The sequence below is a fragment of the Anomaloglossus baeobatrachus genome, chromosome 5, assembly GCF_048569485.1.
Source record: "Anomaloglossus baeobatrachus isolate aAnoBae1 chromosome 5, aAnoBae1.hap1, whole genome shotgun sequence".
Classification (NCBI taxonomy): domain Eukaryota; kingdom Metazoa; phylum Chordata; class Amphibia; order Anura; family Aromobatidae; genus Anomaloglossus; species Anomaloglossus baeobatrachus.
The window spans coordinates 155,214,210-155,228,540 of record NC_134357.1 but is presented as its reverse complement, the minus strand read 5'-3'; the positions used below and the strand labels follow the sequence as shown (position 1 = coordinate 155,228,540).

The 14,331-nt window shown below is 43.6% G+C and overlaps 1 protein-coding gene across 1 annotated transcript; it reads left to right on the top strand.

Moving 5' to 3' along the window:
• The first annotated feature begins 428 nt into the window (after positions 1-428).
• Positions 429-7,671, top strand: LOC142309811 (syncytin-B-like). The gene is made up of 2 exons (XM_075347267.1): positions 429-587; positions 4,741-7,671. The coding sequence occupies exon 2, from the start codon at positions 5,910-5,912 to the stop codon at positions 7,170-7,172; it is 1,263 nt and encodes a 420-aa protein (XP_075203382.1). The 5' UTR covers positions 429-587; positions 4,741-5,909; the 3' UTR covers positions 7,173-7,671.
• The last annotated feature ends 6,660 nt before the right edge of the window (positions 7,672-14,331 follow it).

The following is a 14,331-nucleotide window of genomic DNA, read 5'->3' as shown; positions in this document are numbered from 1 at the left end:
TTCTAGTATAACATAATGTTCAATACAGATTCAAAATGCTTAACACAGTTTTACTTGGTCATGATGACCTGTAGACTCTCAGTCAAGATAATACAAAAATACCAGTTTGTACCAGGCACACCTATGATTATATTACTGTAATAAAGATAATTACGTGCAAAGAATAATTTTCCACAAAAACACATTGATCAGCTATTACCTAACTATGTTGAAACTGCAGATGTCAGGAATAATATTAAAAAACATGATCATGCGATACATTAGCTCATAATGAACTTTGGTTAAACACGCCTACCCATATGTCTGTATAAATATGGGTTCTGTAATAAAGACGTTGCGCGATGCTATGGTATCCGCCATCTCTAGACTCATCATTGTGTCTGTCAGGTGGCATACGGTTGCAACCTTACCAGCCAATTTGGCATCCATCCAATATATCTGAAGTGGTCTCCTTCGACCCCAAAAGTATCAACTCGACATCTGGCGTCCCTTTGGGTGGGCAGGAGAAAACAGAAGACCTGAATATCCAAGACCCGGCACGGCAGACGGAGGACCAGAGGACACACAGACCCTAAACACCGGTGTAGGTAAGAACCTTAGATTCTTACAAATCTCTCTCTGTGTCTCCACTGCCTTCTGCTCTGTAGCCGGATCTTGTGGTATGTTATAGTCGTCATTCTGATAATATCCTGCCTATAAAGAACCGTAGAATATCCTAGTGATACATATATATATATATTGGATTGGATAGATCTATGTGCTGCTATTTTTGTTGTCTGTTACTCTGTTACCGTGTGAGTGTCTGAACCTATCTTGAAGGTGTGGGACGTTCTCCTGTGGTGTCTACCGTGAGGACTTGTTTCCCCTGTGATACTGGCTTGCCAGAGTCATATGAGGAGACGCCCAAAAACGGCATACCCATAAGGAGCGATACCACCTCGGGACAAGGGGATAAGTTTGTCATCTTTGTCCTCTTGCTATCTGTCTATTTTACATGTACCAACTACCCCATTTTGTTTTAGGAAACATTAAGGCTTTTGTTTTACTAGTTTGCCTAGGATTGTTCTGTTTTACCCTCTGGTTGGTATATAAAATCTACACATATACAAAGATAAATCTAGGGTACATACCGTCCCTCCCCATACGGCCTTGGGTATTTGTTGATGAGACTTCTGTTTAAGTCATTTTGGCCAGGTCACAAATAAAACTTCAAGAGTCCACACACCTACAGACTGATAGGGTGCACTGAAGTCAGTTTAAAGGTACCGCAAGTTGTGGGACTAGGGGCACTGTAGACGCCAGTAAGAGCCAAAAGGGAGGAGACCAAGGGTAGTACTACACTAGATAAGAACACAGAGGAAGACAACCAGAGGGAGGTAGGCAGAGATGGGTAACACACTTAGCCAAGACAACCATGAGGGGTGTGAGGGGTGTGGTGCTAGTGAAATAGTGGAGAAAAGGAAAGGTAAAATTGCAGTAAAGAATTCAGGCAAAATGTTGAAGGGTTAATCCAGGAATGCCAACTGACTAAGCCACTGCCCCTACAACTAGCTGACCATACGTGTATGACCAGGTTAATAGTTAGTGACAAATCACCTGTTAACTTGTTAGGTTCAGATGTCCTTCAAGCAATACAAGCACACATTACTTACAAACCAGACGGTACTGTGACTTTGACCTCAGGGATTTCAGAAGCCGCATTATGCAAGATACTAGCATGCCTGTATGTATCTGACTCAATCTCCCCGCCTGATGACGCAGCACTAACACAAGTTCCTGAGACGTTGTGGTCAAAGTCAAAGACTGACATTGGACACATGCCAGTTCCTCCGGTAATGATACAACTAAAACCAGGTGCCAAACCTCCTCAAATTAAGCAGTACCCATTGAGTGCGGCGCAAGAGGAGGCAATAGGCAAAAACATCATAGAACTACTTGCTTCAGGGGCATTAAAAACCACAAAATCTGTAGCCAACACTCCTCTGTTCCCAGTAAAGAAAAAGGGTGGCACCAAAGGGGAACCCGTAACTTACAGAATGGTACATGACCTCAGAGCAATAAATGCAGTCACTGAATTACTTACACCAGTAGTTCCCAATCCCAACCCACATACCATCCTGTCACAGATACCAGTCACAGCAGTCTGTTTCACAGTGATTGATTTAGCAAATGCATTCTTTTCTGTACCACTGCACCCCGACTGTCAGTACCTTTTTGCTTTTACTTTCAGGGGCCAGCAGTATACTTGGTTGGTGTTACCACAAGGGGCTCAGAATTCACCAACTCTCTGTACTGCTGCATTGCAACTTGTTTTGCAGGACTGGGTTATTCCACATGCTGAGGTTGTTTTGCTCCAGTATGTGGATGACCTACTTCTCTGTGCCCCAAACTGGGATGTGTGCTGTGAAGCCACTGTCTCACTATTACAACATCTTGCTTCCAAAGGATGCAAGGCATCCAAAGAAAAGCTACAATTTTGTCAGCCAAAGGTTGTGTTCCTTGGGCACTGCATATCAGCAGGAACACGCCACTTGACTGAGGAAAGGAAGAAGGCGATCGAGATATTACACCCACCAAGGGGAATCCAGCAACTCCGCACCTTTTTGGGTCTAATATCATATTGCAGGCCTTGGATCCGCTCTGCATCAATTTTCATGCAACCATTGTATGACTGTTTGACAACTCAGCCTTTCCAACTCACTCAAGAGGCATTAGACTGTTTCTACTCACTCAGACTCGCAGTAATCTCTGCCCCAGCCCTGGGAACCCCTGATTACACAAAGCCTTTTCTCCTCTACTGTACAGAGATGCAAGGACATGCCACAGGTGTCCTAGTACAACAGCATGGCCCACAGAACAGACCAGTTGCCTACTACTCAGCTCGGTTGGACCCTGTTGCCAGAGGGGCCCCCTCATGCATCCGAGCAGTAGCTGCTGTCTCACTCTTGTTAGACAAAGCATCTGACATTGTGCTTGATTATCCTGTCACCATCTACACTCCACATGACTTACATAGCATTCTCAGCCAGGTTCAGCCCAAGCACATTTCCATGGCTAGACAACTCAGACTTCAATGTGCCTTACTCATGCCACCAAATGTTACCCTAAAGAGATGTATGACTTTGAATCCAGCTACTCTAATTCCCATTGATGTAATGGATTCAAAGGAGGGAGAGGAGCAAGGGAAGCCACTCTTTTTACACGGTTTGACAGAAGAGCAACTCTTTGATACACAGCATGAACATGATTGCATGGCCCTTATGGCTCAAGAAACGTCAGGGTTTTCACATGTTTTCGATGCACCTCTGACTAATCCAGATGTTGAGCTTTTTGTAGATGGTTCCAGAAGCGTTGGAGAAGATGGCCGGCACTACACGGGGTATGCGGTGGTCACACAAAACGAGGTAATAAAAGCAGAACCACTCCCCCCTCACATGTCTGCACAAGAGGCGGAGTTGACGGCACTCATTGAGGCGCTTAGAGGGGCAGAGGGAAAACGGTACAACATATACACAGACTCCATGTATGCCTTTGGGATTGCCCACGATTATGGCCCTATTTGGAAGGCAAGGGACTTCCTCACGTCAACAGGTACCCCTGTCAAAAACGGACATCTAGTAAAACAGGTATTGGAGGCCCTATTGCTTCCAAAAGAGGTTGCTGTAATAAAAGTAAGAGCACACACAAAACTTAACACTGCTGAAGCACGAGGCAATGACAAGGCGGACCATGCGACAAAAGAGGCGGCAAGGAAACCAAGGCGAGAGGACACTCCAGAAACACCCCCGCTGATCATGGTAAGTTCTGAGTACAACCAGATGGACTTAAGCACCTTGCAGGCTCTAACCCGGCAGGCAACCGGGGAGGAGAAAAAGGTCTGGGCAAAAGCTGGCGCTCAGGAAAAAGAAGGTCTGTGGAAGGTGGGATTGCGAGTATGTCTGCCAAGGTCCTTGTATCCCATGATGGTTCAAGTTGCCCATGGTCCAACTCATTTGTCCAAAAATGCCATGTGTGCTCTGGTAGATAAACAATGGTTTGCACCAGGATTCACAATGATTGCCACCAGATTTGCACAAGCATGTTTGACATGTGCCCAACACAACCCAGGTAAAGTTGTAAAAACACCTCAAAAACACACACCAAAACCCCTCTATCCGTTCCAACGACTGCAAATTGATTTCATACAATTACCAAAGGTTGGCATATATGAATATGTCCTTGTGTGTGTTGACCTCTTCTCTGGGTGGCCCGATGCTTTTCCAATGCCTCAAGCCTCTGCTAGGGCCACTGCGAAAAAGTTGATGACAGAAGTTTTCTGTAGATTTGGGCTTCCTGAAGTTATAGAATCTGACAGAGGTACTCACTTCACAGGAGAGGTAATGCAAAATGCCATGCAAATGCTAAGGGTTACACAAGCATTTCACACACCATATCACCCACAAGCTAGTGGAAAGGTAGAGCGACTGAATGGGACCCTTAAGCTAAAGATTCAGAAAGCAAGTGAGGAGACGGGAAAACCCTGGACAGAGTGTTTGCCATTAGCCCTGTTTTCCATTAGATATACACCTAACAGGAAAACAGGACTATCTCCCTTTGAAGTCTTGTTTGGGTCAGCACCAAGGCTAGGCCTGTACTTCCCTCAGACACTACAACTGCAGTGTGACAGTCTTGTTAGCTACGTCCAGGGCCTTCAGAAAAGACTCTTCCTTGTACATAAACAAGTCTATGATTCCATTCCAGATCCAGAGAGTCAAGAAGGGACTCATTCCCTCCAGCCTGGCGATTGGGTAGTGGTCAAAAGACACACAAGAAAACCACTGGAGCCGAGATTTGATGGTCCATTCCAGGTTCTCCTCACCACAGCCACTTCAGTGAAACTCGAGGGAAAACCTAATTGGATCCATGCAAGCCATTGCAAAGCTATGGGACAAAAACATGATCTTACTACTGCTGATGCTGGTAACCTCACCCCAAAAGGGGGAGATGATTAAGATAACTCACGATGACAATATAGTAACCATGTGGTTTGATACTGAAAAATCAGTAGTTAGTTTTAGGTTTGAATTTTGCAAAATCGTGCAGTGTGAACTAATTAGTGATGAAAATTATAAATATGTGACCAGAGCGGAAGGAGCTGTAACATATGTTTGTGTAACAAGGCCTGGAAATGAGAACTGTAACTCGTGGTCAGATGCAGCCTGGAATACAGGTATTTCATGGGGATATGAACCAGAGGAGGCCATGACTCGTGTTAGCTCAACAGGGAAACCTCTCCTGGAAAGAATGACAATCCATAAAGTCAATCCTGTAACCCTCATATAATAACCATAATAATAATAATAATAATAATTTTATTCATTTATATAGCGCTATTAATTCCACAGCGCTTCACATACATTGGCAACACTGTCCCCATTGGGGCTCACAATCTAGAGTCCCTATCTGTATGTCTTTGGAATGTGGGAGGAAACCGGAGTACCCGGAGGAAACCCACGCAAACACGGGGAGAACATACAAACTCCTTGCAGATGGTGTCCTTGGTGGGATTTGAACCCAGGACTCCAGCGCTGCAAGACTGCAGTGCTACCCACTGAGCCACCGTGCCGCCCATAAACGAACCTTCCCCAGCAGATAAAGGTCTTTATGTCCTGGGGCTATACGTACCAGGGAAAAAGGTAAAGCAAGGAACTTTCTGGTTAAAACCTATCCCCATAGCTCCACATTTCCCTCCTAACGTCCCTACTGTCTCCAACATCACAAACACTCACACACAGGAGGATGAAAAGGAGGAAAACCCCTGGGAGTTACTAAAAAGAGACATAGACCTTAAAATCCTAGAGGAAATAAGTTATGAGGAAAGGGTAGCCATAGAAACAGGATATACGGAGAGGAATGAATGGCTGAACTGGATGAAATATACTGCTAACCAAAACAATCGATCTGATTGTATTGCTTGCGCCACTGCAAGACCCCATCTGGGAACCATTCCATTCAGACTTTCAGAGGAAGATCCAGATGGAATGCAGTGTATTTTAGCCATGTTTGACGTTTCATTTGATCCCACCGATGATGACATATGTAATAGCATTTCAAAGTTATATCCAATGGTTAAACTTGATCAGGTACCCCCTAGAGTATTTGTGTACCCCGGAAATTATACCTGTTTCCAAAGGAAAGGAACAGGAACAGGGAGATTAGTAGAGAATCTAACCTTTGAATTTTGTAAAAATACTATCCCTGTAGATGAAGACCAGGGTGGGTATGAAGCTAAGTGGTTTGTCAATCATACTGTAGCTAGAACTGACATATGGTGGTTGTGTGGGGACATGAAACTCAGACCTAGATTACCAGCGAATTGGATAGGTAGCTGCACCTTAGTGCAGATACTTATGCCATTTCAGATAATCACCTCAGAAGAAATACAGAAGGGAAGACTAAGCGCTGACAGTCTACGCAGAACTAAAAGATCACTGTCTGATGAATCTTTGGCCGATCTGCATAGAATTAAAAGGACATTACCCGGTGGATCATTTGACTCAAGAATCTACATAGACAGCATTGGAGTTCCTAGAGGGGTACCAGATGAATATAAAGCTAGAAATCAAGTAGCTGCAGGACTTGAATCATTTCTTTTTTGGTGGGTTACGGTTAATAAAAATGTAGATTGGATAAATTATATTTACTATAATCAGCAGAGATTTATAAATTACACTAGAGATGCAATTAAAGGGATCGCTGATCAGATTGGTCCAACTTCTCTAATGACTTGGCAGAACAGAATGGCTTTAGATATGCTACTAGCTGAGAAAGGTGGAGTCTGTAAAATGTTTGGTACTTATTGCTGTACTTTTATCCCCAACAATACAGCTCCTGATGGAAGCATCACGAAGGCATTGGAGGGCCTAACATCACTATCCGAGGAGCTTGCAGAGAACTCCGGAATAGATAACGCCTTCACGGATTGGCTCGAATCATGGTTCGGGAAGTGGAGTCACCTGGTGTCCGGCCTTCTTATTTCTCTGGCAGTTGTAGCAGCAATACTCGTCACTTGTGGATGTTGCTGCATTCCTTGTATCCGAGGGCTACTTCAAAGACTGATCGATGCATCCATCACTAAGACTATGTATCTGGGAGTGAGACCTCATGATGAAGACTATGAGGAAATGCTGTAATTAAGAAGAAGGATATGATCTTCTCTCACTAGGGGATTCGGTGAAGAAAATAATTAGGGAAAATCCGACACTAGCCTTTTGCTTTTGTATGTACCTAGTGATTAGGAAGAATCATATCTTATTCTCAAAAGGAGGGACTGATAAGGCAGTAAGACCCTCATTTCAGGTTCTAGTATAACATAATGTTCAATACAGATTCAAAATGCTTAACACAGTTTTACTTGGTCATGATGACCTGTAGACTCTCAGTCAAGATAATACAAAAATACCAGTTTGTACCAGGCACACCTATGATTATATTACTGTAATAAAGATAATTACGTGCAAAGAATAATTTTCCACAAAAACACATTGATCAGCTATTACCTAACTATGTTGAAACTGCAGATGTCAGGAATAATATTAAAAAACATGATCATGCGATACATTAGCTCATAATGAACTTTGGTTAAACACGCCTACCCATATGTCTGTATAAATATGGGTTCTGTAATAAAGACGTTGCGCGATGCTATGGTATCCGCCATCTCTAGACTCATCATTGTGTCTGTCAGGTGGCATACGGTTGCAACCTTACCAGCCAATTTGGCATCCATCCAATATCTGAAGTGGTCTCCTTCGACCCCAAAAGTATCAACTCGACACCTTCCACCTTGCAAATGTTACGCACACCCCCATACTGAATGTAACCCCAGACCATGATCTTTCCACCACCAAACTTAACTGTTTTCTGGATCCAGTAGGTCTCCTGCAGTATTTGCGGCGGCTGTGGAGTAATTCAACTGAAGATTCATCAGAGAAATCCACCTTCTGCCACTATTTCAGCGTCCATCTGTTTAGTAGGCTGTGGGACTTGGCAAATGCCACATGGTTTTTTAATTGCCTTTTGTTTAGTGCTGGCTTCTGGGCACTGATTCGACCATGGAGGCCATTTTGAGAAAGAATCCTACAAACTGTTCTAGTTGACACAGGGACTTGATGTGACCAGGCCTTTTAGAGCTCTGCTGCAGTCGAAGAGGGGCTTGCTTTGGATTTTTTAACCAACAAACGTTCCTCCAAAGCATTTGTCTTGCGGGGTCTGCCGGACCTGGGCTTGTCAAAAACATCTTCAGTTTCTTCAAATCTTTTTTTAATTCTTTTTACTTGATGCTGAGACACATTATAGGTGCCAGCCACCTCTACAGTGGATCTGGTCTTCAGCCTCTTGATAATCAAGGCTTTGGTCGCAGGGTGGATTTTTGGCATGTTGTCAGAGGTCAAGTTGCAGTTCAAGTGAAGGTCTGGGGTGCTGGGTTTCTTTTTATACACAGCCACTAATTAACCGATCATTTAGTGAGCACAGGTGAGGATGTAAACTAGGATTGGTTGCATTATATGGCAAGGCGACAAAACTTTTGTCTTGCCAAAATCTGACCTTTCTGTGTTCATTAAATGATCAATATTTACGTTTTGCAGAAACTTTATTTTCATAACCTAAACCAAATTTGGGAGGGTGTCAGTTTTCAAAAGAGTAATTTATGAAACCAATGGATGAATTTAAAGTCAGGTTATAAGCTTTTATTTACATAACATGGATAAGCGGCAGAACGTTAGTCAGGGACTGTATGGTACCATTGCCCTTAAACTGTATGACTTTGGTCAAACGTTTTGAATATCTTTCCACAAGCTTCTCACAATAGTTGGTAGGAATTTGGGCTCATTCCTCCTAACAGAACTGGTGTAACTGAGCCATGTTTGTAGGTCGCCTTGCTTGCACCTATCTTTTCAGCTTTGTCCATAAATTGTCAATAGGATTGAGATCAGGGTTTTGTGATGGCCACTCCGAAACATTGACTTTGTTATCCTTAAGCCAATTTGTAACCAGTTTGCCAGTAAGCTTTGGGTCATTGTCCATTTGGAAGACCCATTTCCACCCAAGCTTTAAGTTCCTGGCTGATGTCTTGAGATGCTGCTTCAGTATTACCACATAATTTTCTTTCTTCATAATGCAATCTATTTTGTGAAGTGCACCAGTCCATCCTGCAGCAAAACAACCCCACAACATGATGCTGCCACCCCTGTGTTTCAAAGTTGGGACGGTGTTCTTAGGCTTCAAAGCTTCTCCCTTTTTCCTCCAAATGTAATGATGGTCATTATTAGATATGAGCTCACCTGTTCAATAAGGGTTACCCAATTTCAAATTCGGTGCGAGCCTTAGCCTGTTCCGTTCAGGCTCGGTAACCCAAGCACTTTCCTCAAAAATCTGTAATATTCAGTTTTGTTCGGTCACTGATGGCAATTTAAAAAAATGCTTTTCTCATAACATGTTTGCTTTTGTAAAGAATTGGGGTGCAGTATGATGAATGGAGGATGTGTTTAATGAGTGGAGAGAGTGGGTACTCGGGAGAAGCCAAAGGCACGTGGCGCTATGTTTTTTTTTTTGTTTGTTTTTCTTGATTTTATTTGCGAATGTTCCTGCAGCCAATCATGGTGCAGCAAACATCCACAAGGTTCAGACACAAGGGCTTGTGTCATTGACTGCCTAAAGGCCCAGTCACACACAACGACTTACCAGCGATCCCGAAAACGATGTGACCTGATAAGGATCGCAGGTAAGTCGCTGGGAGATCGCAGGTGAGATGTCACACAGTCAGATCTTACCAGCGATGCAGGAATGATACAGGTCGCAGTAGCGACCTGTATAACGATCTCAGCAGTCACTGTGACCCTGTGTGAGTGTCAAACACAGCGATGTGTCCTGCTCAGCAGGACATCACCTTTGAAGAAAATGGCCTGGACCATTCTGCAACGACTAGCGATCTCACAGCAGGGGCCTGATCGCTGGTAGATGTCACACATAACGAGATCGCTAACGGGATCGCTACTGCGTCACCAAACGGTGACTCAGCTGCGATCTCGCTAGCGATCTCGTTATGTGTGACGGTACCTTAAGTCACATGCCCAGTAATAAAGAATATGGCTTGCACATGGTATAGATAATGGAGGTGCATGCAAATCAGGGTCCTAAATCCCTTCAAATCCAGATCAATTTAAAATGCTGCACACTCTCAGTTCAAAATGCAATCTCTTTATTTTACATACACATAAATGCTAAGGACAGCAGCACAAAACAGCAACTTAACTGTGAAGTTTTGACCTTTTGTGGTCTTATTCGTACAGTCGCTCTGTTAAGTGTATGTGTAGGGCATCGAGAGTGCAGCTAAATGATGCACAACCTCTATGAGCAAAAAAAGCTTAAATGAGGTATAGCCATATAAAGTAAGGTCTTGTTGGTGGCAAGTAATTTTGTATCTGTGCTAAAGCGCTAGAGAGAGCTAGCTTTGTGGAGGTATGTGGAGGAACCTGCCCTCTGGCAAGTATTAGGCCAAAGCAAACACACTATGAAGAAATGGGGGGGTAATTGATGCCACTGTCCTGCTGCCTGAACGGTTATTAATTTCAAGACTCACAGATAGGTCTCGAAGTTGTGTTTTGTCTGTATTGGCAGGGTTCTTGAAGCAAAAGGCCTATACCTGTCACTCATGCATCTCTTGATTTTTTAAAATTAAAATCCCAGCCTACATCCTGTGTGTTGCATAGACCATACAAACCCTGCTGTGAAAACACACTATGGGGAAATGGGGGGGAATTGATGCCACTGTCCTGCTGTCTGCCTGCAATGTTTTTAAATATCAAGACTCCAATATGGGTCTCCAAGTTGTGTCTTGTCTATATTGCCAGGAGTCTGGGAGCAAGAGGCCTACACCTTTCACTCATGCATCTCTTTATTTTTGTAAATTAAAATGGCAGCCTACACTGTGTGTTGCATGGACCATACTTTCTTGGAGTGCAAACACACTATAGGGAAATGGGTGGAGGGGATTGATGCCACTGTCCTACTGTCTGCCTAACCCTGTCTCTCTTCTACCTCTATATTTCTTATATCAATAATCTAGGAAGCTAATGGCTATGCTGCACTTGAAAATGTAATTTTGCAGTTTTGAAAGATTTTCAAGCCCCCCCCCCCCCCGCAAAGGTGTTTTTTCTGCCTTATGTTTGGATTCCCATTGAAGTTTGGTTAGGCAAATATAGCATTTGGTTAGTAAGGCTCGGTGAGCCGAACTTTAAAAGGTTCGCTCATCTTTACTCATTATGGCCAAATAGTTCAATTTTAGTTTCATCAGACCACAGGACATGTTTCCAAAAATTAAGGTCTGTGTTTCTGTGTGCATTTGCAAACATTAATCTGGCGTTTTTATGTTTCTTTTAGAGTAATGGCTTCTTTCTGGCAGAATGATCTTTCAACCCATGTTGATATAGTACTCGTTTCACTGTGGATAATGACACAATCTTACCAGCTTCCACCAGCATCTTCACAAGGTCTTTTGCTTTTGTTCTTGGGTTGATATGCACATGTCTGACCAAAGCACGTTCATCTCTGGTACTCGGAACCTGTCTCCCTCCCGGGCTGTATGATGGCTGGACATTCCTATCTTGTTTGTACTTATGCATAATTGTTTTTGCAGATGAACAAGGCACTTTCAGGTATCTTGAAATTGCACCCAATGATGAACCAGACTTGTGCAAGTCCACAATTCTCTTACTGATATCTTGGCTGATTTCTTTAGATTTACCCATGATGCTACAAAGAAGTGTTTTTCATGTGTGCATTAAAATACATTCACAGGTGTGTTTTTAATTAACTCAAATGTTGCCAATAAACCTATCAGAAGCTTCTAAAGACATGACATCATCATACGTGCTGTCTCATGTTGTTTAAAGGCATAGTACTCTTAGTGTATGTAAACGTTTGACTTTGCAGAAAGCAATAAAAATGCCTTAAAACATTCTCTGTCTCTTATTATTTTGGCATTTGGCAAAAATAAATAATTTTGGTAATCCTAACAGGAAAGGTTTATTCTGATTTATGTCAGATAGTAAGAAAAACATACATATGTGTCTTTTTAGATAGTGTATGTAAACTTTTGGTTTTAGCTGTACTGCCGGCACTTCCAGCAAAAGCTCTGACATATGTAGGTAATTTATTAGGAAGCTCTGCACCACCAAAATCAGTACATGTGCCAGGCAAGGGGTGTGTGTCAAGCCGCCTAGGCCCATACGTGAGTTGAGATTTCAGCCTTTATCGCACACTCCCAGGCCAAACTGTAGGTTTACCTTCAACAGCCACTTATCTGTTTTTTGCTTTTGCGTGTCCCCAGCTCCTGCATGGTGTGAGATTTGTCCCCCAGGCAAACACATTTAAGAGTGGCCTGCTGTCATGTATCCCTGGCTGTGCTAAAGTTGGTGGAGGAGGTAGAGGAAGCAGAGTAGGAATAGGAAGCAATACTGACCAACAAACGTCTAACGATCGGAGGTGGTGGTAGGATATGCGCTTGAACTCATGATGTCTTATGCCCAGCCGCCACTATGTTTACCCAGTGTTTAGTTAGAGAGATATACCATCCCTGCCCATGCTTACTAGTCCAAGTATCTGTAGTTATGTGGACCTTTCCACTTATGGCATTTTGGAATGAAGAAAAGATTTGTTCGGCCACATATGTGTGCAGAGCAGGGCTAGCACCCATGGAAAAATAGTAGAGGCTGAGAACAACATACTGCGGTACAGCCACAGACATCATTCGTTGGAAACGGTCCATCTCCACAGATTAAGTGGCAAAATTTCAAAGGCAAGCATTTTGGAAATGCTGTGATTAAGGGCCAGGGCTTGTGGTGGCTATGGAGGTATTTCTTTGAGGGTTTGAGGGATGGAGAGCTGCAAATTTCCATGGGACATTGTGGATATAGTCGGTGATGCTGGGGATGGTGGAGGTTGTGGTGGTGGTGCTGTTGCTGCCACATCATGTACTTGGGGAAAGGAAGGTGGCCTTGGTGGATAGTCAGTGTAAGCAAGATTCTGACACCGCAGCTGTTGAGGCCAACACCACAGCAGAAGAAAGAGTAGGAAGAGCAGAGTTCTTTCTCAGGAAATTACTCTACTGCACCTTGTGCACCTTGTGATGGAAGTCAGATGATGCATTATGCAGCTTGTGCTCAGGTTGAGAAGATTTTCCCTTGCTACAGGCTCTGACGGCATATCTTGCAAACCCCCACTCTCTTCTCATCAGTACATTCCCAGAAGAAATGCCATGCCAGAGAGCTCTTTTGAGCTGGCTTTGCTGGGAGGTTTTCACCCTGCCCTTCTTCCCAGTCTGCACACTGATGAAAGCTGCTGCAGTTGGCACCTGTGTTTCTCTGACCTATGATGTGGTGATCTGCAGACTGTGTCCTTCAGTCCTCTCACGGACTCATCCTAAAACACAACAAGTGGTTGGGTGTCAGTGCACTCAGTCTCTTCCACTTCTGAGGCAGAGCCAAGGGAATGGGCCATAGGACCCTAGCAAGCAGAGTCATCAAAAAGCACAAATGACTGCTGCATGACTTGTGGCTCACAATGCTTGGCTGATTTTGATTAGGTTGAGGAGGAAGGAAGATGACAATTGAAGTTAAGATAGGACTCTGAGCTTTCCCGTGTGGACTGGGTGGAAGATAATGCAAAGGAAATGGAGGCACTGGTAGCCTTATAATCTAAAATCGCCTCAACATGTTTTGGCCTCACCATTCATGCAGTGGTACTCAGGCCTATGAAATGACGAAGACTAGCCCACGACCTGCCTGCAATGGTGTAAGGTGTTTCAATTTGGAGCATAGCAGGCACATATCTACCACATCTTCAACCTGAAGCAGCTACACCACCAGCAGCACCACCACAGCCATGACCCTGTTAGATGTGCTCCCTAAACTTTGGCACACAAACATAACTTCAGATAATAGTCAGCCTGTATACAGATAACAATTATAACAAAGCCTGTATGCAGCTATTTTTGACAGCTATGACAGCTACGAAAAGCTGCATAATCCAACACACTATAAGATTTCAGAGATATTCACACAGCAAGGCACACTGGAGAACACTCGTTTATTGGTTGATTGAGCTAACAGATTAAACTGCCTATACACTGCTGTTTTGGACCACTACACAAAGCTGCATGATGCAGAGCTGTATTTGATTTAGAATTACATGCATCTACCAGTTTCCCTCACTCCTACAGTGTCCTATCCCTACATTATATTTGTTTTTCCTCACTCCACCTATCTCTGACCCTCACTCCAACAGCGTACT

Bases quoted from the DNA above. Each gene is read 5' to 3' on its own strand.
- LOC142309811 (XM_075347267.1), top strand. From the start codon at position 5,910: ATGAAATATACTGCTAACCAAAACAATCGATCTGATTGTATTGCTTGC.